General features: G+C 37.3%; 1 protein-coding gene and 1 long non-coding RNA gene across 6 annotated transcripts; one reads left to right on the top strand and one right to left on the bottom strand.

Annotated features, from left to right (window-relative positions):
• The first annotated feature begins 32 nt into the window (after window positions 1-32).
• Window positions 33-25,850, top strand: TUBD1 (tubulin delta 1). Of its 5 annotated transcripts, none has more exons than XM_037004060.2 (9): window positions 33-154; window positions 1,242-1,457; window positions 3,035-3,182; window positions 4,101-4,317; window positions 5,052-5,283; window positions 8,127-8,291; window positions 15,181-15,321; window positions 16,635-16,818; window positions 25,365-25,850. In XM_037004060.2, exons 2-9 carry the CDS (start codon window positions 1,286-1,288, stop codon window positions 25,465-25,467), a joined length of 1,362 nt encoding a protein of 453 aa, XP_036859955.2. In that variant the 5' UTR covers window positions 33-154; window positions 1,242-1,285; the 3' UTR covers window positions 25,468-25,850. The 5 variants fall into 5 exon arrangements, with proteins under 5 accessions (XP_036859955.2, XP_036859954.2, XP_036859953.2 ...); XM_037004059.2 differs by having other exon boundaries at window positions 139-274; XM_037004058.2 differs by lacking the exon at window positions 33-154 and adding an exon at window positions 161-373.
• On the bottom strand, window positions 5,207-15,222 carry LOC118969570 (uncharacterized). The gene is made up of 3 exons (XR_005057482.2): window positions 15,089-15,222; window positions 7,174-7,245; window positions 5,207-6,225 (listed from the first exon to the last, which is right to left on the bottom strand). It is a non-coding gene; the product is annotated as an uncharacterized lncRNA (long non-coding RNA).
• Window positions 25,851-26,675: the final 825 nt, after the last annotated feature.

The following is a 26,675-nucleotide window of genomic DNA, read 5'->3' on the forward strand; positions in this document are numbered from 1 at the left end:
GCACAGGGTTCTGTGAAGCCGAACTGTGGGCAATGAACATGCGTAGAAATAATGCCAGGCGCCAAGTACTGGCAGAAACATGCGCAGAGCCACAGACGAAGCCTCTCTAGGAAGCCAGACCGTGCGAGTTTTCAGCTAAAGCGTTAAATGGACCGTGAGCATGCGTACCATGTCTTAAATTGATAAAATTGAACATGCCTGATTAACCATTCTGAACAGGGAAAAAAGTCCATAACAAAACTCTTCGTTTGTAGGACATGCGCATTCGTTCTCCGTAGGTTTCGTTTGGTGTTGAAAGTGAGCATGCGTGTACTGAGACGTTTGGCTCTCTGAAGTTTGAATAGGACAGAAGTCGCGCGTCCTGGGGCTGTCAGTGAGTGGGGTTAATGGGGAGCTTTTGAGGTTGGTGGGGAAAGGGAGAGGCTTTGCTTTGCTATTTACTAGTTCACTATCCTTGCGGAAGTCACGTAACCTTTCAAAGCCTCAATTTCCTTATCTGTAAAATGAGAATAGTGATACCTATTTTTTCAGGTTTGTTTGAAAATTATAAGTACAGTCTGGATCACGAACCACTCTTCTTTATAGTGCTGCATAGACCTGGTGTGACGTCTTTACCAAAAATTGTTTCTTTTTATTGTTAAAAATAGTGAAGACTTGCTCTAATACTTCATCTTCCTTGCTGTCCTGCCTGAGCTAAATACAAAGTCTTTCTTAAAGTGTTATTGTAGTTACCAGACCAGAAAGGTGATTGGTGGAGACAGTAGTCATTATTTAGAAGAAAGAAAATTAATGTTAATGAAGTGTACCATTGTTGAGCTAACTTCTGTGTTTTATGTATCCCTGTGGTCTGAAATGTGTACTGTGAATTCCCTCAACCAGCATTCATTTCATTTTAAATGCATGTTTAGGAAAATTAAGATTACAAATCAGATTTTGTAAACTATGGAGCTGTGTATGAATGGATTTGTGTACAGTAAATCCCAAATCCCAAAAGCATATAAAGAGAACAACTGCCTTGAATGATTGGCTTCTTAGACAACATAGCTATTTCATCTATAAGACTATATATATATACATATATATGGTGCTATACATATACTATATATACATGTATGTATACATACACATATATAGCACTTTAAAATTATACTTTTTACTGATGTATATTAACACATATGGCATTTTATCCCTTATGTATTGGTAATGTGGTAGTTCTCAAAGCCTATATTTTTCTGTTACAGGTTGCTCACTTTCTTAAAGGAATAGGCCGTATTTGTGTCTCAGCATGTCAATAGTAACAATGCAGCTTGGTCAGTGTGGCAATCAGATTGGTTTTGAAGTGTTTGATGCTCTATTTAGTGACTCACACTGTCCCCAGGGACTCTGCTCTAAAAGAGAGAATGAGGCATACCAAGCATCTTGCAAAGAAAGATTCTTCAATGAGGAGGAAAATGGAGGTATGTGTGGTCCACAGTCCTATTCTTTTCTCTGACATAACCGGTCTCTTCAAAGCAAGGCCCTCCTCCACCCGGTGTCTACACCCAATCCCTTCCTATCTTACTGGGAATGACTTGTCTCTCAGCCCTTTGTTTCTACATTAATAACTTTTGCCTCTCCAGTGGCATCTTTCTCTCTGCATGTGAGCGTGCTTAGAACTCATCAATCTAAAACCAAACAAACAAAATAAAATTTGTCTCTTGACTGTAGCTTTTTTCTTCCATATCTCTTTGCCTTCTCATCTAAGTTTTCAAAGGAAAACACTCTTTAACCAACTGTAATCCTGTTTCTCCTCTATAACACCGCTGAAGCTGCTCTAAGAAAAGTTCCCAGTGATCTCCTAATTATCAGATCCAATGGCTGCTCTTCTTTTTTTAATTGGCTTAACTTCTCTACCAAATTTTATAACATTAACTATAAAACTCCCTTCTTGAAATGCCTTCTCCTTAGTCTCTGAATTTTTCTTCTCCAGTGGTTGCATCTCAGGCTTTTCTCTGTCCTCATTTGTATAGTTCTCTCTGGGCAGTTTCAGTTACTCTCCTAATTTGGTATGTCTTTTACACTAGTGATTCTAAAATGGCTAGCCTAGCCTCTCTTGCAGACTGCAGACTGATTAGTGGACATCTTCACCCATATCTCCCACATGTTCCCCAAATTCAGCATATCCATACCCAAACACATTCATTATCTTTCCTTTAAAACTTGGGCACTTACTGCCCACATACCATCAGACATCAAGATTTGCTTAATTTATCTCTTATGTATCTCTTGAAACTTCTCCCCTTTCCATCTGCACTCTTATCACCTTAATGCCACTTCATTGTCTGGCTTTTGTCCTCTCTCACCTGGATTGTTTCAAGAAGACACTTCTTCTGAGTTTCCCTGCATAAACTCTCGTGTCTATCACATCTATCCTCCACATTGCTGTATTTAAAAATACGTCTGACTGTTCCTCCCCTGCTTGAGCATTTGCAGTGGTTTCACATTGCCTAAAAGATAAATTTTAAGCTTCTAAGCATTGCATGTAAGGACTTCCAAGATCTGAGCCCTGCCTGCTTTCCATCCTCAGCCATCACTTTTTTCACCCCCTCTTTCTCCACCTTCTGCTTCAACGATCCTGAGCTGCTTGCTATGCTCATAGTATTTTGTACCTCTTGTCTTGGGTTGTATCACATCATACTGTGATTAAGTATTGATGTTTTATCTCTCCCACTAGTCCTTCTAGAGCTTGATTGATGTGGTCTTCATCTCTGTATTCCCAGTACAGTATACAGCACATTGTAAGCACACAACAGATGCTTGTAGACCTGACAAGTCTACAAGTGGTCATTTTAGCCCATACTGATTCATCCTGCTTAATAGAACGCTACACATTATGAACCATCTGTATATATCTGCTGCTACCCACCTCGATTTCGAAGCAGTATTATAGACCTTTCTATCCTCAACCGTTGGATTTTTTAACCTTTAGGCCCATAATTAACCCAAATAAGATATACAAAATATTTTTCTTTTGATTTTTTTTTTCCCTTTGTAGTGTCAATTGCCCGGGCTGTACTTGTTGACATGGAACCTAAAGTTATTAATCAAACAGTCACAAAGGCTGCCCAGTCTGGCCGATGGAAATATGGCCAGCATTCATGCTTCTGTCAAAAACAAGGTTCTGGAAACAACTGGGCATATGGGTAAGAATAATTCTCCAATGATTTTCAGTTTAGATACAGCTACATAGTTGATTAATAGGCAGTGTAGTTAAAACCACACAGTTGATATACCAAGTGCATAATCTTGAAACTACTTTTCTAAAATTTAGATTGTGACTTCACCCAGGAGAAACTGTCATTCTATCTCATGTATGTCTGTGCTTCAGGTCTAGGTAATGATGGAACCAAGGATCTCTTGTAGCTGACTATTCTACTTCACTGTCGTTCTGCCACCTAACTTATTATCGATACATTATCTTTAAGTGGCAGGTATTCCAGCTAACAGGAGAATATGACAAAGCAGTATTATTTCCTGGGGTTCTTGGGAAAAATTCAATGTCTAGGGCTCAATCCAGAAGCTATTTTAGTTGGTTTGGGATGAAGCCCAGATGTTGAGATTTAACATACAGCAAAGTTTGAGAACCACTGCTTTAGGGGTATTGTCTTGAATATTGAATATTATGTTGTGCCACAAACTTGCAGAACTACCTTTTAATTGAAGTTCCCAGCTAAAAGAATGGCTTATAAAAGAGAATTTTGTGTACCCAGTAAATTCACTACTAGCAGTCCTATCCACCTGTTATATATATTTAATTTGTATATTTAAAATGTTATCAATCAGGGACAGTGCTTGTAATGGGGTATGTGGTGGGGACTTGATAATGGGAGGAATCTAGTAACTGCAATGTTGCTCATGTGATTGTATATTAATGATACCAAAATAAAAAATAATAATAATAAAAATTACAAAAAAAAATGTCAATCAGGATAGCTGTACCTTTCATGAGAGTTAGTTCACTTCCATAGATTTAAAAAGCCTTCTCTATCCTTTATCTTTCTTTCTGTATTGCATGTCTCTGGTTTAAATTGAAAGGTGTTTTTTTCATTCCTATTGCATAGTTACTCTGTTCATGGACCCAGGCATAAAGAATCTATAATGGACCTAATCCAGAAGGAAGTGGAGAAATGTGACTCTTTGAGTGGCTTTTTCATCATAATGAGTATGGCTGGGGGCACAGGATCAGGACTAGGAGCCTTCATTACACAGAATTTACAAGATCAGTACTCAGACTCTTTGAAAATGAATCATATTATATGGCCTTATGGAACTGGTGAGGTATGAACATATTGAAAATTCTGTATTGTATTTTTTGCAGCTGAAATAAATGTAGTTAACAGATTGACCTTACAACTTTCTTTGGAAATGTTAACTGCATCAGAAATGATTACACGGTATGGTATTTTCATGAACAATTCATTTAACTTTGCTTAAACTTTTCCAAATGAATGAGGTATCCTTATTTTTAAAGATTCCAAAGACAGTTGTGCATCTTTTCTGAGAAACCCATTCCTGTGGTAGTCCCTCTGGCTAAAGTATGTGAAGCAGGGACCTTGACATCACATTGGAGTTCATTGTGCATTGCCAGCCTTCAGTGAATTTTCATTTCTTTCCATTGTGAGGAAATTCCTATATAGGACAATTCCCTGTTGATGAGCCTCATAGGAGAAATATTAAAAATGGAGGTGAGATAAGTTACTATAGGAAATGATATAGGAAGAAGGTGTGATAGTAATAGTCACCATTTTTTGAGCCCATACTATATACAGGGCATTGTTCTAAAAATACTTGCATTCTGTCATTAAGTTTCACAACTCTAGGCCAGTGTAATTATTATGCCCATTTTTCAAGTATGGAAACTGAGGCAGAGAGATACTAAATAACTTGTCTAGGATCATAGAGCTAGAGCATGACAGAGCCAGGATTTGAATACAGGCAGGATGCCCTTTGAATTTACCCTCTTAACTGCTATTCTTTCCTTATTTTTTTATGTCTGACCTTTTTCTCTACAGGTTATTGTTCAGAACTACAACTCCATTTTGACTCTTTCTCACTTGTACCGATCTTCAGATGCCCTCCTTGTTCATGAGAATGATGCTGTTCATAAGATCTGTGCAAAACTGATGGATATCAAGCATATCTCCTTTAAAGATATAAATCAGGTCCTTGCACATCAGCTGGGAAATGTGTTCCAGCCTACTTATTCTTTAGAAGGCTCATGTCACTACAGAAGAAATCCATTAGGTATTTGTTCTCCTGTATGTTATTTGTATGAAAGTCTTACCTTCTGAAAGCCTCAAAGGCAGTCTTCTCTGGCTCCTCCCCTCTGCCTGCAGATATACTCATGTCTCTCTCATCTCAAAAACCTTCCTAAGGAGGTGCTTAGCTCTCTGAACAGTCCTATTGAAAAGTTTTGATCGTTTACTAAATTTCTCAAGAGTAGAGGATACTCACTGACTCCATTCTTCAGGATCCTTCCCTTTTTTTTTTTTACAACAACGTCAAGATATAACTGACATACCATACAATTCACTAATTCAAAGTGTACAATTCCGTGGATTTTTTGCAAGCATATTCACAAAGTTGTACAACCATCCTGTCATCACCTCATAAAGAAACCCACCGTTATTTTTAAACAAATAATTACACCAAGAATATGTAATTATAAAGTGAGTTAAATACTCTGAAGGAAAGGAGTGCAGTTCCAAGAGAATATGTCACAAATGAACCAGACTTAGGCCAAAGAGGCATTTCTTGCCTCAAGGAAATAATACTTGAGGCAAGAGCTGGATGAGGACTTGGAGTTGACTAAGCAAAGGGAGGGAGAAAGGAATAACATGTGCAGCGGGAATAGAGTGTGCAAAGGCCCTGTGGCAGACGGAAGCATGGCACATCAAGAACAGAGAGAAATCCAGTGTTACTGGAGTGTAGAGAATGCTGTAAGGGATGACTGAAATCTAAGGCTAGGGTAGTGAGCAGGGGCAGACCTGGCAGATCCTTGTAAGCCATTTAAAGGCTTTCCTCAACTTAAGAACTGGGGAAAGCCAATGATGGATTTTAAGCAGGTTGGTGACTTTTACTTCTGAAAAGATCCACTGGGCTGCTTGTGGAGAGCTGATTGGAGGTTGAGCCTGCAGCTGGTCTGCGCATTCCCTGGAGAGACTGTAATGGCTTGAACTCACTGAACTGCACAAGAAAATAAAGGCAATTAGTTAGACAGGAGCTCCCTTGACTCCCACCACAATGTGACAAACCTTTCTGTGCTGGGCCCACATTTGCATTTCACTTTATGTCATAGTGGGAGAAGTGTCCCACTCCTGTCAAAGGCCAGCCTCTTGCTGAGGTCCTGGCTCCCATTCCCTCCCTCTTCTCAGGAACTTAATTCTATCCCCCCATGTCATTAACTATGCTTCTTTCCTGGATTATACGACTACTCACGGCATCTCTCACACTGAAAAAAATCCTCCCTTGACATCATGTCTTGTGATTGCTGTTATTCTCTGTTATTCATTAGAACTGTCATCCTCAAAGGGGTGTCTGTCCTTGTTGTCCTCATTTCCTCACCATCTGTTCACTCTTCAACCCACTCTGATCTAGTTTTGTCCCCCATCACTTTTCTGACATTGGTTTTTACAAGTCACAAGCATATCCACATTGCCACATTCCATGGACCCTCCGCTGCACTCATGTCCGTCAGCCTCTCAGGAGAATTTGGCATGGCTGATCCCTTGTCTTCCCAGTCTCTTCTTTGTCTTCTTGACAGCCCCTCTCTTGACTGCCCTCCTATCTCAGTGACTACTCCTCTCTTTTTCCTTTATTCTATTTTGGCTCCTCCTCCTTTTCCCAAGTTCTAAATGCTGGTCTTAGACTCTCTCCCCAGGTGACTGGCTCAGTTCCATGGCTTTAAATGCCATTTGTAAATTTGTGTTCTACAACCTGCCAGTTTATCTCCAACTCTGCCAATTCCCTAAGCTCTAGATTTCTACATGCAGCAGCCTTCCTGACATCTATGTGTACATATTTCATGGACATCCCAGGCATAATGTGTCTAAAAAAGATTTTTTAGGCCCCACCTCCTAATACTATTACCTTTGGGGGTTAAGATTTCTATGTATGAATCTGGGGGACACAAACCTTCAGTCCACTGCAGGATCTTACTTAACAAGGTTCCAGAATGGTTAAGTTGAGAGTAGGTGAACAGGAAGCCTAGAGGGAAAAGCAGATTGTGATAATGAATAATTCATGCATTAGTGCTCAAGAAGTATTTGTTGACTTCTGTTTGTTTATTTGTATTATGCAATAGAATTCAGCTCTAGGTATTTTACAGAAAAGGATTATGTTTAGAGGAAACTCACTAGCCATAAAATCAATTTGTTCAGCATTTTGTAGATGTTTGTGTCAAAATTTGTATTTTTCATTAGGACATAGGATACAAGTTTGCACTAACAGTTGTTATTAAACATACATTTCATGTTATGGTAATATATTCTCTCTGCTCTAGGTATTTTCTAAAAATATATAAAACAGCTCTGAATGCAAAACAAATGAGCCTTTCTCCTCAATTCTATTTCATTACAAATACAAGTTTCTAAAGATAAGCATATTCCTGTCTTCAGAAATTGCTAATCCTGTCTTCTTTCCTAATAGAGTTTGGTTTTAACAGGTTCTGATTATCCTTTAACCAGATAAAATAAATAAGAAATCTAGGAAAATTTCCCAAGAAATATTTAACAAACACAGAATGACAAATGAAATCATATTAGCTCCCATGCTTACTTTGTTTTCCTAGGGTTAAACTTAAAATTTCATTCACATTTCTAGTTACTTAGCTTCTAAACTCTTGTTTCCTTTTTGGAAAAGCATGTTTTCTCACTCATGCTAAGAATAGGTGCCAGAATGAAGCAAATATGTGTTCTGGAATAGGCATTGTCTCTGAAATTCTATTTATGTCTTAAAATATAAGCAATTCTGGCTTGGGAAGAGAAAACACATTTGGCCCACAAAACCATCAAGTCATGATTATGTATGTGCCAAGAGAAACAATGTGGAATTTAAAAATTTGGTTCATTTTTTTTTTTTCTTTACAGGAGACTTAATGGAGCATTTAGTTCCCCATCCTGAATTCAAGATGCTGGGTGTTCGTAACATTCCTCAACTGTCTGAGAACTCACTGGCATATAGCTCATTTACTTGGGCTGGCCTCCTCAAGCATTTGAGACAGATGCTCATTTGTAATGCAAAAATGGAAGAAGGTAAAGGGTATTTTAAAAATATGCAGCCCCCAAGCTGGGAAAAATGCCTGTACTGGAGTTCTCAAAGTTGACTTGGGCCAGTTGAAATAATGGTGCCTTCTTCTAGCCAGGGAGGCTCCTGCAAAAACTCACCAAGACATTTATTAATTCACCAAGAAGATTTATTAATCACTTCTCAGTTTTATTTCCCCCAAAAAATTTCAGATGAGTGTGACATTTATTTTTATTTTATTTTTATCAAAAGTAATATATGAACATAGCTTAAAAAAATCAAGTAGTCAAAACTCATTTAAGTGTATACTTGAATCCATACATTGCATTGTATGTAAATTATATCTCAGTTTTTTTAAAAAGTCAATTATTTGTCCAGTATGAATTTATGATGAGGAAAAGAGCAGCTCCCTATCCTGTACTTCCATGCTGCCCACCTGAAACTACTTTCAATGGTTTTAGCTGTTTCTTCTGGAATTTTCCTCTGTATTTCTAAATACCTTGCTTATACTGTATTTACTTTCTAGGTTTAGATATAACCAATTGCCTTCCTAATGTGAAATAGAAAATTGAATCTTCTTATATCCCCTCTACACATACACACACCTCTATTTCCTTCCTTCCTCCCAGTATAGTTATAATATACTTTTGGGTCAGATCAGTTTTCAGTGTTGGTATTATTTTTGCTATGTAAATATTATTCACAGTTCAGCCATGTATATATACACAGATTATATACTTATTCTGTATGCCTATCACTAATCTATCTGTACAGTTTTCCATAAAAATGAATCCATTCTCAACATGTTCAAGCCCATCAGATCATCTATTACTCTCATTATCTGCTGGAGAGGTCCCTTTAGGAGGCTTTCATCCTGCTGCTCTGTCTGTGCTGGCTGCTCTCTAGGCTTGATAAGCAGCCAGTGCTGGCATCTCTGCTTCCTTCTGTGTTCTGTCCCTCATGTCCTAGATTTCAGAATCTTCCTCTTTCTTGGTTTATTCCCCCATGTTTATAGACCATACCCTCCAGGAGCTTCCTAAGGAAGAGTACAGGGTAGGTAAAAAGTTTAGGGCTGCAGATGTCTCTATTTTGCCCTTACATTTGCTTGATAGGTTAGCCAGGTATAGGATTTGAGATTGAGACCATTTTTACTTAGTATTTTGAAGGCACTACTCTATTATCTTCCAGCTTTCAGTGTTGTTGAGAAGTCCCACATCAATCTGATTCCTATTCCTGTTTTGTTCTCTCTTGAATCTTACAGGATTTTCCTCCTTGTCTCTAGCATTCTGGCATTCCTTAGGGTGGATCTTTCACTTATCTCAGTACAATGTAAACTTTATGAGGGCAGGGATTTGTATCTGTTTTGTTTACTGCTCTATCTTCAGAGCCTGGAACAGTGGCCCAGCGGGGTGTTTCTGAGGCCAGAGCCTTCCTGGTTTGGCCTTTCTTTGGTAGAAACCTTCCTCTTGGATGGAGGGGGTCACTCCACCTTCTGCAGGGAGTGGGCAAGGGCCTGGGGCTCTTATGCTTCTCATAGAGATTTTTAATTAATTGTCCTGTGTTCCTCTTTTAGAAGTGCCTGGCCTACTTCCAGGACATCCACTGTGGGCAGAAGCTTCAGATTTTCCCTGGTTGCTAAGTCATGTTCACTTGCTTTCCATCTTCCAAAATTTTGTTGCCATTATCTTCTTTCCCATTCCCTATTTTCTTGTTTATGCCTTTAAAAAAATCCTGCATTGTGTTGTTAGTGAGATTTGGGGAGAGAGTAGCATAAACTGATAGTTCAGTCTGTCGTATTTAACTGAAAATCACTACTGTGTATTATTTTAGTAGTGTATATTTTACTACAAATGATGATAACAGGATTCAATACTATGAAAGTGGATTTTCTCTACATGTACTTATAACACCTTTTGGATTTTAGAGTATAGTGCATGAAGCCTGGAGATAAGTAGACAGTTCACATCTTAAAGTAATGCTTCCTGAATGTTTTGGCCACAGTACCTGTTTTTCTAGCAATACTTGTTAACATCTCAAGGAACACAGTGTTCCTCCAGGTACTTTAAGACATGCTGCTCTGAATTTTCTTAGGTCAATAAACCATAGTTTGCTTAGTCATTTTCCCATGCAGGCTTTTAGGACATCAACATTGTTCATAGTTACAGATAGACCTTTGACTGAATGTTTTGATATATATATATATATATATGAATATATGAATAAATATATTTATGTCACTAGCCAGGTTGAAGGGTATAGTTTTAAAGTTATTCATATGTTATCAAACTGCTCTGTAGGAAGACTGACCCCATTAATATTGCCATCAGCAGTGTCCCTGCTTCCACATGCCCTAGCAGCAGGAGGAAGGAGTGATCCAAGGGGGAGCCAGGCAGGCGTTACAATGTAGTTTATGACCTATCTTTGGAAATCATACACCATCATTTCTACACCATCCTTTTGGTTATTAAGGCCAGTCCTATCCTGTGAGGGAAGGGACCACACAAAGGCCTGAACACCAGGAGGCAAGGATATGGCGGTTCATCTTGGAGGCTGGCTACCACTCTCTGACCCTCTGTCCCCTAGTGAGTCTTGTCCTCCCATATATGGGATGTACTTAACCCCTCCCAAGGCCCCCAAAGGTTATATTCCATTAGCACATCAGCCTAACATCCAGAATCTTGCCATCTAAAAACAGGTGCAGGTGTGGATTTATATACTCGGATTTCTTGCATGTAGCCCTTGAATACAGCCCCCCACCCAGCAGACCATGGGTGGACAGGCATAGGATAACTGGAACCCACACTCTTTCGAAAAGGGGTAAATGGAAGGCACACGGGAGTCATTGATCCATAACAATTCAGCAGGGCACATGTTGGCATGATTAAAATGTAAAGCCTAGGAATAATTTTCCATGGCTTTTGGCTTGGCCCTATGAACCAAGCTAAATTAGTTTTACTTAATTATTTATTTTTAAGTTTTATTTAAAACACTATTTCAAAATTTTATTAGGTGATTTTATTTTTGCTAGTTTGGATTAATTTATTCATGTGAGAACTAGAGTTAGAATTCTAAGGGTGTACAAAAATAGACTTAAAAAAATAAAACAGGCATCACATTATATGTATTCTTGGTTCTTTGTTCTATAGCCCTTTTTTCAGCATAACAATATTTTGTGGCCCTTTCCAGTTCAGTACATTTAGGCATGCCTTGTTCTTTTCGATAGCTATGTAGTTTTCTACTATGTATGTGCCATGATTTGTTAGAAGCACACAAAGAGTCAAGTCATTCTACAAAACTACTTGTTAAAAACAGTCCATAACTTTCCTCCATTTTCTCTTTTCAGAGGCAAACATTTTTTTCAAAACTCTTTTGCTGGTTCTTTTACTGTTTTTATCTATTTATTGCCATTTTTTTCCCCCAATTATTTAGGCATTACCTATGGACTCCCCACTGTAGGTTTTTCCCCCACAGTGTAAGCCCTACATACACCCTTCTTTCTCCTCATCCTTCCAATGTGGTAATGTCGTCTTTGGGTTAAAGCCATATTCAGCTTCACATTATCATGATTGAGTAAATGCTATTCACAATTGGCTGTATAGTATCCTGGGATTATGTTTTCTTTCCTGTAAAATTTTTTTATTTTCTTTGCAGTTAATAATTGCCTTGTTTTCTTGTTTGCTTGGTTTTTTTCTATGTACCTACCAATTATTCTATTCTAAGTTGAAAGAGTGTTTCTCTTAAATATTTTTCTTGATATGTTCAAATATTCTTATCAGTTTCATTTCTTCAAGAAATTTCTCCTAAAGCCTTCTGCCCTGCTTCAGTCTGGATTTTTGTGCCCTCTACAGCCAGTGTACATTTGTCATCCTGGATATTCTCTTTGCCTGTCTCTTGTGTTAAATGTGGGGCTCAAAGGGCTGAGACAAAGCTCCAGGGGTCTGGGGGAAGGAGAGGGAGGGGTCACGGTTTTCCTGGTTTTGCCATATGCTCCCCGCCCTTGACTCTGCCTGGTGTTCTCTAGACCAGAGACCCTCCTATCAAATCCTCTCCAGAAAAAAATACGTAGTTTTCTGCTGAGGTAGGGAAGAGGCATTCATCATGGTAAACAGACAAGTTTAGCGACATTCCTTAAGCAGGAGTCAAAGGTAAACGTGCTCTACGTGATTGCAAAGCCAGTTGAAAAGCCAATGACTGTGCTTCATGGGTTCCTTTAAGAAATGCTGCCTGTTGCTGTTCTGGAGGCAGAGAGGACAATAATGTGTGAAAAAACAGGAGCATCATTAATGCTGAGTCAAAAAGTGATGAAGTCCGTTATGCTTCAGAAGATTGGAGACTGTTGAGAATTAGGCTTGGGGTTGATTAATGATTGTGCATTGAGTCCCCTATACAGAATTTTATTGTTGTTAACCATTTGATCAACACATATGAGAGATGCCCTCTCAAAAAAAAAAAAAAGAAGTGATGAAGTCAGTGACTGAGAAAACATTTTAGGAAAACCTTAACCAATTAATTTTGTTATATATATGTTTTTATGTTTGCTCAAGAATGATATGATTTTCTAAGATTTAAACCTAATTTACTCTAGAACTCTTTCAATAAATATAAAATTTAATAATCTAAGTGAATATTTTGACAATTGACATTTTTTTTCTTATAATCAATGATGTTTCAGATGGAAAGAAATATGGATTTATACCTCTTTTTTGTTACATGGATTGCAGACATTTTTTGCACATCATTTTTGTCTATATGGTGTTTTTTATCATATGGAAGTTTTATATTTTTATGTGACTAAACCTATAAATCATCTTTTATAGACATTTGGGCCTTGCCTACCCCAAATATATATAAATGTTCTTTGATAAAAATATATTATTTCCCACAATTTTGTATAATTTTGTATTTAATATTTTGTATTGATATAAATATATTTATATTATTTAAATATTATATTTGTATTATATTACTATAAATATGTTTATATTATAAATGTTATATGGAGTATATATTTGTATGTAATGTAAATATTTTCCATTTAATTTTTAAATTTAAACTCATCTGGGATAATGCCCTTTTTGTTATTTCTTTTCCCATGTTAAATTTTATTTGCCCAATTTTTCCTTTTTCGTTTTTGAACATCAGCTTTTCAAGGGCTCAACTTTGGATTGGCTTTGTTTCTTTTTCTTTTTAGAAACTTTTAGGTAGATGTGACTACTACTTTTTATTTCTGAGTATTACAGAGTGATGAGATCTAACAGTTACAACTTTGACAGCATGTGGTAAATTTTTGAATAGTTTTACTGAGATACAATTTACATGCTGTATACTTCACTTATTACAAGACTACAATTCAGTTAGTTTTTTAGTGAATTTACAAAGTTGTGCAACCATTATCATAATCCACTCCAAAAAATTCCTGTGTCCATTTGCAGTCAATCCCCATTTTTATTCATAGCCCTAAACCACCACCGATGTGCTTTCTGTCTGTGTAGATTTGCCTATTTTGGACATTTTCTATAAATGAAATTTTACAATATGTAGTCTTTTGTGTCTGACTTCTTTCACTTAACATAATGTTTTTGAGGTTCACCCATGTTATAGTATGTATCTGTAGTTCAGTCCTTTGTATTGCTAAATAGTATTCCATGAATGGATATAGCATATTTTATCCTTATGCTCAGCAGTATATGGACATTTAGATTATTTTCACATTGTGGCTATTAAGAATAATGCTATGTGAATGTTTGTATACAAGTCTTTGTGTGGATATCTCTCAGGTATATACCTAGGGGTGGCACTGCTGAGTCAACGGATAAGTCTATATTTTAAACATTTTTAAAAACTGCTAACCTCTTTTCCAAGGTTACTGCACTATTCTACACTCCCACAAGCAATTTAAAAGGGTTTCAGTTTTTCCACATCCTTGATCAACAGCTGATAGTTCTGATTATAGCCATTCTAATAGATGCAAAGTGGTGTCTCCTTGTGGTTTCACTTTGCATTTTCCCAATGACCGTGATGTTGAGTATCTTGTCAGTGCTTATTAGCCATTTGTTTATCTTCTTTGGTGAAATTCTATTCAGACATCTTTCCAATTTTTAAATTGGCTCGTGTGTCCTATTAAGCTCTGCATGCTAATTTTTAATTTTGTTTATTTCTATTTTTGCTGAACATCAGTGTTACTGCACAATGAATTTTATCCCTACCCACTGTATAATTTGAGTGTTTTCTTAGTATTTCCATACAACTAAGTAATTTCCAATCCTATTTTTGTTTTGTTTCTACATCTCTTAACATTTTTGTATGTATTTTGTTTGTTCATAAAGGTATATAAGTGGAGTTCACCCTTTTTATGTGTATAGTTCTATGAATTTTGACAAACTTACACAGTACGTGACCACCACTATAGCTGAGATAAAGTATTTCCATCATTCCAAAAAGTTCCCTCATACCCCTTTGTAGGCAGTCTCTTGCCTTCATCCCAACCCCTAGCAACTACTGATCTGAATTCTGTTTCTACAGTTTTTCCTTTTCCAAAGCATCCTATAAATGGAATCACACGGTATGTAATTTTTTGAGTCAAGCTTGTGTTCACTTAGCATAATGCTTTGTAGATTTATCCATGCTGTTACATGGATCAGTAGTTTCCTTTTATTGCTGGATAGAATTCCATCATATGCACCTACCACCATCTTTTAATATTTGATGAATACTTTACTCTTTTCTCAGGATTGAATACTTTGAATCTTTAGATCAACCAGAGATGAATTTTTAAGCTTTTAACAGAAAAAAACCTTTTACTTACCAAATAAAAATTTATGTCAAGTACGTTAATACATTTTTCTCATCTTGTTCAAGGCCATTTATAAAATCTCTTCCTTTTTTAAATTTTGGTAGGTATCGATTGGCAGGTGCGGCCACCCTCATCAGGACTTCCTACTGTTGGTAAAATGTCTCTCAATAAGGAGCTTCGTTTTAATACTTCCATTGCTAACTTGGTTATCCTTCGTGGGAAAGATGTGCACAGTGCAGATCTGGGTAAGCAGAAGTTAAGGTGAAAATTAAGATGTACATTTTGTACACATGCATGGTACACATAGTAAAAAAAAAAAAAAAGGAAATCCCTGAAATTCTTCTTAAAGAAAGGAAAATATTAACTATGTGCTTTAAAGCAAAATGTAATCAATGTGTCAATTAGTATGTGACTGGACACCAAAGTAGAAATGGTTTAAACAAATACAAGTTTAACTCTTTCTTCCTGAATCTGTCTGTTCTCACCTTGGGGCTTCCTCCTTATGGTCCAAGACATCTGTTTGAGCTTCAGCCATCAAATCAAAGGAATGAGCAAAGGCAGGAAGGCCTACTTGTTCTAAGGTCACATACCACACTTGTGCTTTTATCCCTTAGACTGGGACTGAGTCATGTGCCACACGTGGCTGCAAGGGGGGCCGTGAGCACTGCTAAAATTCAGGGGCTCTGTTACTCTAGCAGAGGGGAGAACAGGTAATGGGGCACAGCTTGTGGTCTCTGTGACAGTCATTTTGTTAAAAAAATTTCAGGAAGTTGAAAGAGCAGTACTTTTATTAGCTTTTTATTTCTGTGGCAAGTATCTAGGTTTCTATTATCTGTACTTGATTTCAGCCATATGAAATTGGCTTCTTCTAGCTGTGATATAAAGAAAACCAAACAACCTAGTCCCTGTAATTCCCTTAGATAAAAAACACTAGTAATAATTAAGAAGAGGTCATTTCAAGTGAATCAGATGGTATAGTTTCTTACATGTTCTTCATTTTAGACTTAAGGAGAATAAAAAGATATATAAAGTAATCTAACTTCCAAAATTTATGGAGAGCAAATGGCACAGGTGCAGAGAGGTGTACCTGCAGAGATATTCATTGCAATATCTTTCACACTAACAAAAATGTGGAAACAATCTAAATGCCCAACAATAGGAAATGTGTTAAATAAAATAGGGTATATTCATATAAGGAGACTTTAAATATGAGTGATATTTATTGACATGGAAAAGAGGCTCACAACATTAGTAAATGAAAACTGAAGGTTACAGAAAAGCATGTGTGTAAAATTACATTCACAAGAGGGTCAGTAAAATGGCTGGTGGCATTTCAGCTGTTCAGTTGACTTTTAAATTTCTTAATACTTTCCTGAATGGTGTGAACTGTTACTTTTTCTTTATACAAAGGTGGATCATTTATCCAAAAGCAATACAAAGCTAGTTTTAAAAGGTAAAACAAAAGATTTCTGGTGAAATAGAAAATAAAATATACATTTATTTGTTCCCAGAACTAATAATTTATGATGTAAACAACATTTCTGTCTTTTTACTATAGGGGGATTTAAAGATCCAGCCCTGTATACTTCCTGGTTAGAACCTGTGAATGCTTTCAGTGTATGGAAAACCCAGCGAGCCTTTAGCAAATATGAGAAGTCTGCAGCATTGGTCAGCAATAGCCAGTTCTTAGTAAAACCACTTGATATGGTTGTGGGCAAAGCATGGAATATGTTTGCTTCAAAGTAAGTAAAAAATAAATCTCTATAGCTTTCTAATCTTAGGTAGATAATGTTAAAACACAAGGCAGTAGCCAGAGTATCTTTGTATGGGCTGCTATAACAAAAATAGCATAGACTGGGTGGCTAATAAACAACAGAAATTTATTGCTCACAGTTCTGGAGGCTGGGAAGTCCAAAATTAAGGTGCTGGCTGATTCAATGCCTGGTGAAGACTCAGTTTGTGGTTAATAGATGGTGTCTTTTTGCTGCACCCTCAAATGGCAGATAGGACAAAGGAGCTTTCATGGGCCTCTTTTATTATTTTCCCCCCTTTAATTCTGTTAGTATTTGTTTTACATATTTGGGTTCTCCTATGTTGGGTACATAGATGTTTTTAATGGACTGATCCCTTTATCATTATGTAATGTCTTTGTTTTTTTGTTACTTTCTTTGTTTTGAAATCTATTTTGTCAGATATGAGTACTGCTGCTCCTGCTTTTTTCTCCCTACTATTTGTGTGAAATATCTTTTCCATCCCTTCACTTTTAGTCTGTGTACTTTGGGTCTGAAATGAGCCTCTTGAAGGCAACATATAGATAGTCTTGTTTCTTTATCCATTCTGCCACTCTGTCTTTTGATTTGTGCACAGTACACTTACATTTAAGATAATTATTGATAGGTGTGTGCTTTATTGCCATCTTAATTGTTTTCTGGTTGTTTCTGTAGCTCCTCTCTGTTCCTTTCTTCCTCTCTTATACTCTTATCTTGTTATTTGATGGTTTCTTTAGTGTTGTGATTGGATTCCTCTTTTTTAATTTTTTGTGTATCTATTATAGGCTTTAGGTTTGTGGTTACCATAAGGTTCAAGGATGGCTTCCTGACTCTATAAAAGTCTATATTTAGTTGGTGATTACTCTGTTTCAAACACATTCTAAAACTACTTTTTTTTCTTCTTCCTCCTCCACACTTTATGTATTAGATGTCATAATCTGCAGTTTTTGTGTATCTTTGAGTGATTTTCTGTATAGTTGGTTATACTATTTTGTTTTGACTTTGTATTTTCTTGATAGCTAATTGGTCTACTATTTTACTTTGGGTTTATTTTCACTGTTGAAAACTATTTAGGCTTAGGAACATGTCCATCTACAGCAGTCCCTTTAACATATCCTGTAATGCTGGTTTAGTGGTTATAAATTCCTTGATTCCTTGATAGTGGAGTCAAGGAATTCTTTAATCTCTGCTTCAAATTTGAATGATGATCTTGGTGGGTAGAGGATTCTTTGTTGAAGGTCCTTTTGTTTCAGTACATTAAATATTTCATGCCACTCTTTCTGGCTTGTAAAGTTTTTGCTGAGAAGTCTGCTGATAGCCTGATGGGGTTTCCCTTGTAAGTAATCTTTTCTCTCTCTCTGACTGTTCTCAATACTCTCCTTACCCTTAATCTTTGCCATTTTAATTATTATATGTCTTGATCTTATCATCCTGGGGCTCCTTTTTGTTAAGGGCTCTCTGAGTTTCTATAACCTGAGTCTATTTCTTTGCCCAGATTGATGAAGTTTTCAACAGTTATTTCCTAATACAGACTTTCTATCCCATTATTTCTCTCTTCTCCTTCTGATACCCATATTATGCAAATATTGTTTCATTTGGATTGGTCATACAGCTCTCTTTTCATTCTTTCATTACTAGAAATTATTTTTTCCATCTTTTCCTCAGCTTTGTTGTGTTCCTGTTCTCTATTTTCCATCTCATTGTCTCCTCTACTTGCAGCAATCTATTATTCATTCCCTCCATTGTATATTTTATTCAGTTACTGTATTTTTCAGCTCTAAGTGGCTCTTTTTCAGCTCTTGTATCTCTGTTGAAGTCCTCCCTAAGATCTTCAATACTTTTCTGCAGATAGGTGAGCATATTTATACTTCTACTTTGAAATCTTTATTAAGAAGATTGGTAATATCTCTATTTTATTTAGCCCTCTTTCTGGTGTCTTATCCTATAGCTTTGTTTGGAACAAATTCTTCTGCCTGTTAATTTTGTCAGGGTTTCTGTGTTACTTCCTTTTTATTAGATGGATCTGCTATACTTCCTGGTCTAGAGAGTAATGCCTTTATGAAGAAGACATTCTGTGGGGCCCAGAAGCTCAAGACTGTATTGTCCAGTGCCTGGTTCTCCTTTGCAATGGAGCCCCAGTTGCTAATGGTGGGCAGTGGACATGGCTGCCTTTCTGTCTGTCTGCTGGCAGTGGCCTCAGTCCACTGTGGCTAGCAATTTGCTTTATCCCACCCTTTGTGATCAGAGCCGTGGCTTCTTTTGGGATCATTGTGGGCAGGGCCGCCTTCTTCCTGCCCTACAGCAATGGCAGGGATGCCCTCCAGCAAAGGAGGGGTGGTTTTGAGGCTCTGAGGCAGGGAGGGGTGTAGCCAGTCACATTGCAGCAGTGAGTCCTGCCGTGACCCCATAGTGGAGTCAAGGGATACAGCACTGGGCTTCAATGCCTGCAGGGAGAAAGGAGCTCTTGAAACTGGCTCCTGCAGGCACCTCCCCAGTTGGGATGAGATAGGGCTGAGAGCCTCCTTCTGCCTGTTAGTCAGCAAAGTCTGATGCTGCTGGGCCAAGGGGGCTGACATGTGGGTGGGTGCATGCAGGAAAGCACCTTGGGGCTGAGCCATTAGCAAGGGGGTTGGAGCATCTGGGGCTCCTGAGATGTTGGGTGAAGGGAGGGCTGGGGACATATCATCCACCTGCCCTTTCTCCTGCAGAGAGAGCTCTGTCCAACCCTCACCCCTCTGGCACCTCTCCCACTGCTGCCAAGTCTTTCAAATGGCTGCCTCTGCTTTGGGTCTCAGTGGAACCAGCAGAGCATTGCCTGTCTTCCACAAGCAGCTGGAGTTTCAGACTCCCAGAGTGCTCCAACTGTCCCTGATGTCCAGCCCTGCCAATCACTGGAACTTGATGCATGTGGACTCAATCTCCGGGGCCAGGTGTGCAGAGTTCCTGGACACCTATCCCCTTCCTGCTCTGTTCCTCTTCCTCCCATATGTGCACTGGGATGGGGGAAGAGCTTGGGTCCTGCTTGGTTGTGATTCTGCCACTTTCCCCTTTTCTGTGTGGTCTCTCTTCTTCCCCAGGTGTAGGTGGTCTGTTCTGCAGTCTTTAGGTGGTTTTCAGGTTGAGTTGTGATTTGCTGTAGTTGCTTCCTTGGTGTTTGTGGGCGGAGGTTTCCACCTTTCCTTCTTACTCTGCCATCTTTTTCCATCTCTTGATGGGCCTCTTTTATGAGGGCACTAATCCTGTTCATGAAAGCTCCACCCTTATGACCTACCTAATCACCACCCACATGCCTCTCACCTCTGAATACCCTCACCTTGGGGGTTGGGATTACAATATATGAATTTTGGGAGAACACATTCCATTTACAGCATGGAGTAAGCATGGCTATTTGTACATATGAAACTTTGGGGATGTTACTTTAGGCTTCATTTCTCCATCTGCACAGTGGGTCCAAACTGAGAGGATATATGGTGAGAACTAAATGAGATAATTATGTAAAAGAACCTAGTATACTGCCTGATTAGTAAATGCTCAATAATTGTTCAATATTATTATTGTTGTTGACTAATGAGTAGTTTCTTTGCTTTTTTAATTAAAATATACTTTCAGGTATACAACATAGTGATTCGATATTTATATACATTACTAAATGCTCTCACCACAATGCAGTTACCATCTATCAACATGCAGCTACAACAATATTATGGGCTGTATTTCCTATGTTCTACTTTCATCTCCATGAGTCATTTATTTTATAATTGGATATTTGTACCTCTTTATCTCTTTCACCTATTTCACTTACCCTCACACCCTACCCAAGAGCAACCACCAGTATGTTCTCTGTGTCTATGAGTCTGTTTTGTTTGTTCATTTGTTTTGTTTTTTAGATTCCACATATAAGTGATATCATATAGTATTTGTCTTTTTGTGACTTATTTCACTTACTCCATCCATGTTGTTGCAAAATGGCAAGATTTCATTTTTTTAATTAAAGTATCATTGATATACATTCCTATGAAGGTTTCACAAGAAAAACAATTTGACTGCTACATTCACCCGTATTATCGGATCCCCTCCCCCATACCCCATTGCTGTCACTGCCCATCAGTGTAGTAAAATGCCACAGAGTCACTACTTTTCTTCTCTGTACTACTCTGTCTTCCCTATGATCCCCCCATACCATGTGACCTAATCATAATATCCCTCAATCACCTTCTCCCTTTCTCCCCACCCACACTTCCCCACCCCTCCCCTTTGGTAACTGCTAGTCCCTTCTTGGAGTCTGTGAGTCTGCTATTTTGTTCCTTCACTTTTTGCTTTGTTGTTATACTCCACAAATGAGGGAAATCATTTGGTATTTGTCTTTCTCTGACTGGCTTATTTCTCTGAGCATAATAACCTCTAGCTCCATCTATGTTATTGCAAATGGCAGGATTTGTTTCCTTCTTATGGCTGAATAGTATTTCATTGTGTACATATACCACATCTTCTTTATCCATTCATCTACTGATGGACACTTAAGTTGCTTCCATTTCTTGGCTATTGTAAAAAGTGCTGTGATAAACATAGGGATGCATATGTCTTTTTGAATCTGATAACTTGTATTCTTTGGGTAAATTCCAAGGAGTGGGATTCCCAGGTCAAATGGTATTTCTATTTTTAGTTTTTTGAGGAACTTCCATATTGCTTTCCACAATGGTTGAACTAGCTTACATTCCCACTAGCAGTGTAGGAGGGTTCCCCTTTCTCTGTATCCTTGCCAGCATTTGTTGTTCCTAGTCTTTTCAATGCTGGCCATCCTTACTGGTGTGAGGTGATATCTCATGGTGGTTTTAATGTGCATTTTCCTGATGATTAGTGATGTGGAACATCTTTTCATATGTCTGTTGGCCATCTGAATTTCTTCTTTGGAGAAGTGTGTGTTCATATCCTCTGCCCATTTTTTAATCGGGTTATTTGCTTTTTGGTTGTTGAAGCATGTGAACTTTTTATATATTTTGGATGTCAACCCCTTGTTGGATGTCATTTACAAATATATTCTCCCATACTGTAGGATGCCTTTTTGTTGTACTGATGGTGTCCTTTGCTGTACAGAAGCTTTTTAGCTTGATGTAGTCCCATTTGTTCATTTTTTACTTTTGTTTCCCTTGCCTGAGGAGATGTGTTCAGAAAAAAGTTGCTCATGTTTACATTCAAGAGATTTTTGCCCATGTTTTCTTCTAAGAGTTTTATGGTTTCACGACTTACATTCAAGTCTTTGATCCATTTTGAGTTTACTTTTGTGTATGGGGTTAGACAGTAATCCAGTTTCAATCTCTTGCATTTAGCTGTCCAGTTTTGCCAACACCAGTTGTTGAAGAGGCTATCATTTCCCCATTGTATGTCCATGGCTCCTTTATTGTATATGAATTAACCATATATGGTTGGGTTTATATCTGGGCTCTCTATTCTGTTCCACTGGTCTATGGGTCTGTTCTTGTGCCAGTACCAAATTGTCTTGATTACCGTGGCTCTGTAGTAGAGCTTGAAGACAGGGATATAATGCCCCCATCTTTATTCTTCCTTCTCAGGATTGCTTTGGCTATTCGGGGTCTTTTGTGGTTTCCATATGAATTTTAGAACTATTTGTTCCAGTTCATTGAAGAATGCTGTCAGTATTTTGATAGGGATTGCATTGAATCTGTAGATTGCTTTAGGCAGGATGGCCATCTTGACAATATTAATTCTTCCTATCCATGAGCATGGGATGTATTTCCATTTATTGGTATCTTCTTTAATTTCTCTCATGAGTGTCTTGTAGTTTTCAGAGTATAGGTCTTTCACTTCCTTGGTTAGGTTTATTCCTAGGTATTTTATTCTTTTTGATGCAATTATGAATGAAATTTTTTTCCTGGTTTCTCTTTCTGCTAGTTCATCATGAGTGTATGGGAATGCAACATATTTCTGTGTATTAATTTTGTGTCCTGCAACTTTGCTGAATTCCAGTATTAGATCTAGTAGTTTTAGAGTGGATTCTTTAGGGTTTTTTTATGTACAATGTCATGTCATCTATGAACAGTGACAGTTTAACTTCTTCCTTACCAATCTGGATGCCTTTTATTTCTTTGTGTTGTCTGATTGCCATGGGTAGGACCTCCAGTACTATGTTGAGTAAAAGTGGGGAGAAGATTTCATTCTTTTTTAAGGGTGATATTGCATTATGCCACATCTTCTCTATCTATCCTTCTATTGATGAACATTTTATGTTGCTTCCATATCTTGGCTATTGTAAAAAAGCTGTGATTAACATAGGAGTATAAATATCTATTTGAATTAGTGATTTTGCTTTCTTTGGGTAAATTTCCATAAGTGTAATTACTAGGTCATATGATATTTCTATTTTTAGGTTTTTAAGAAACCTCCATACCATTTTCCATAGTGGATGCACCAATTTACATTTCCACCAGCAGTGTACAAGGATTTCCTATTCTCCACATCCTTGCCAACATGTGTTATTTCTTGTCTTATTGATGCTAGCTGTTCCAACTAACAGGGTGTCTCATGTGGTTTTGATTTGCATTTTCCTAATGATTAGTAATGTTCAGCCGTTTTCATGTGCCTATTGGACATCTGTATGTCTTCTTTGGAAAAATGTCAGTCCAGGTCCTCTGCATATTTTTTAATCAAATTGTCTTTTTGGTGTTGAATTGTATGAGTTCTTCATATATTTTGGGTATTAGCCCCTTACTGAATATATCATTTGTTAATGTCTTCTCCCTGTCAGTAGTTTGTTTGCCTTTTCATTTTGTTGATGGCTTCCTTTGCTATGAAGAAGGTTCTGATGTAGTCCCACTGGTTATTTTTGCTTTTTCTCCCCTTGCCTGGGGAGATATATCCAGAAAAAAATTGCTAAGGCCAATGTCTAAGTGTTTACTACCTATGTTTCCATCTAGGAATTTTATGATTTCAGGTCTTATATTTAGGTCTTTAATTCATTTTTAGTTTATTTTTGTGTTTGGTGTAAGATAGTCATCAAGTTTCATTCTTTTGCATATAGCTGTTCAATTTTCCCAACATCATTCATTGAAGAGTCTTTTCCTCATGTTATATTCCTGCCTCCTTTGTCATATATTACTTGACCATGTAAGTGTGGATTTATTTCTCGGCTCTATTCTATTCCATTGATCTGTATGTCTATTTTTGTAACAGTACCACACAGTTTTGGTTCCTATAGCTTTGTAGTATAGTTTGAAACCAGGAAGAATGATACATTGTTTTGTTCTTTCTCAAGATTGCTTTGGCTATTTGGGGTCTTTTGTGGTCCCATACAAGTATTAGGATTATCTGCAACTTTTGTGAAAAATGCCACTGGTATTTTGATAGGGATTGCATTGAATCTGTATATTGCTTTGGCTGGTGTGACCATTTTGTATTAATTCTCTATCCATGGATGGAATACGTTTCCATTTGTTTGTGTCTTCTTCAGTTTATTTCATCAGTGTCTTATATCAGGGTACAGATCTTTCCTCTCCTTGGTTAGAGTTACTACAGGGTATTTTATTCTTTTTAATAAACTGTAAATGGGATTGTTTCCTTAACTTTTCTTTCTGCTGGTTTTTTGTGTATATGAATGCAACAGATTTCTGAATACTGGTTTTGTGTCTTTCAACTTGGCTGAACTTATTAATTTTAATAGTTTTTTGGTGGCTAAACAAGTAGTTTCTAAATGAAAGTAGAAATAAGCCGGGGACAAAAGGATAGTTTTTGAAAATAAGACTCAGAAGAATGTGCTGATCTTACTCAGTAGGAAATATTGCAAATTCAACTCCACTTGATACTAAGAAATGTCTACTTGATACTAAGAAAAGTGTTATCAGGTTTCCTGAACCCTGCCACAATTAATCTCAAAGCAAAATTCTGCAAATGATTGGACATGCCTCTGCTTTGATTTGCTAGAATTCTCAAGGACCCCCTGCATCCTGGCCCTAAACTCCCATTCCTTAGGGCTGTGAATTCTGTCCTTTTCTGGTATCATTCTCTTCCCACAGTCATTACATTGTAGCAGCCATTATTACATCAAGTTAATTCAGGTCTGCTTTGATATTCTTTTCAACATTTCTCTTACCTCCGAACATTTTGGCAGGTACAGGGCACTAAGAGAGGGGGTGGGTATTGGGAGGCTTCACTTCCTTCCTAGAACTGGATTAATGTATTTCTAGTTTCAAGCCTTAGATAAAACTTCTCAGACACTTTTTAGAGTTTATATTAAACCCAGTAATGTCTATAGGATGTTGAATAAATGTTTTCCTAGTGCTTCTTACTATTACTGTCTTAGACACTAAAAAGACAGGGGGCTTCACATAAAGTTTGAAAGTTTTCAGATCTTTGGAATAAACATTGAAGTAAATTACGACTTTCAAAAGATTCTGCCCTCTTCAACTGTTCATGAGCTTGGTGAGGTCTATGTATTGCTTGATTTATTTAAGAGTTACTCATTTGCCTGACAGTTTTTATTTTACATTTTCTGTTTCTTTCACCAGAGCCTATATTCATCAATACACAAAGTTTGGAATTGAAGAAGAGGACTTTTTGGACAGTTTCACATTGTTAGAACAAGTTGTTGCCAGTTATTGCAACCTCTGATCTTGGAAAAGGGAAAAAGAACCTTATATCATCTTTGAACTAAAATATTTTTAGTACTACCCTCTCTGTTAGGCTTTCAAATTCCTATCTGTTAAAGTAACAAAGTTAAATGCCGTTTCCTTTGGCATACCCCACAGAAAGGAGAAAGGCCTTTTACATGGAGAACAACATGTTTTCAGAGAAAACATCTACCTGGAATTTTCACTTGAAAGAAAAAATATTGGTGCTTCTATAAAGAAATGTGGGTACACTTAGCTGAAAATTTGGAACTCTGGAACTATCCAAAAAAAGGCATATTCTGTTTTGTCTCCATGTCCCTAAGTCTTCCATCTTTTTTTCCCAAAAGGAATCATTAAATGTGAACTAAACTTTCACAGCACAAATTTAAGCCTAGAAATTGCAATTGTTGTTTGTATTCATCTTTGAAGTGAACGATTCGAACCACAAGAGGGAGCTATTGTCAAATGTTATAGTGTGAACATCTATTCAAATTTTTTACTCTATAAAAGGGTAAAGTTTTCCACTTTAAGCAGCTATTTAAAAAGAAATGTCAGGATTTTGTTAAATATGTATATCATGCTTAAATACAAAGTAAGTAAGCAAATGTTAGCTTTGTCTTATATTTTCTGGGCATCAGAAAACTGGTTTATCTTTTAGATCTTAGAATGCCAAAGTAGAATTGATTTTATTCAGCTAGTGCTTTAAAATTCCCTAAGATTTTTAGCTGGTGTGGAAGATGCTTACGTGCTTTCCAGTGCAAGGGGTAAGAGCTTCACCAAAATTTCACTTGAGAAAATTATCTCCAAGGAAATACAGTGCTTGATGACATTGATAAATACAAGATGTGGGTTTCACTCAGGACAAAACACACTTGAAAATTGGCAAATGCGTTTAATGGGAACGTGCATTTGAATAGAAGACGTCACATGCACTGTATTAACAAATGTAAAATGGGAAACAAATAGGAACATTTGCCCTTTCTGCCAAATCTACTAGTGGTGACTTACTTTCATGTGGAAAAATGACAGTTCACAGCTTCACTGGTTTCTTCCTTTTCTTTCCATATGGAAATGATTACCTTTTTGCTGTTTTTCTTATCAACTGTTGCTATGATTTAAAATGCTGAGCCATATCTTATTTCTAAGGAATGTAAAAAAGTGGTCTGTTGAGCTACTACAAGGCACACCCCACTGCTGCATTTTGTTAAC

The sequence above is a fragment of the Manis javanica genome, chromosome 4, assembly GCF_040802235.1.
Source record: "Manis javanica isolate MJ-LG chromosome 4, MJ_LKY, whole genome shotgun sequence".
Classification (NCBI taxonomy): domain Eukaryota; kingdom Metazoa; phylum Chordata; class Mammalia; order Pholidota; family Manidae; genus Manis; species Manis javanica.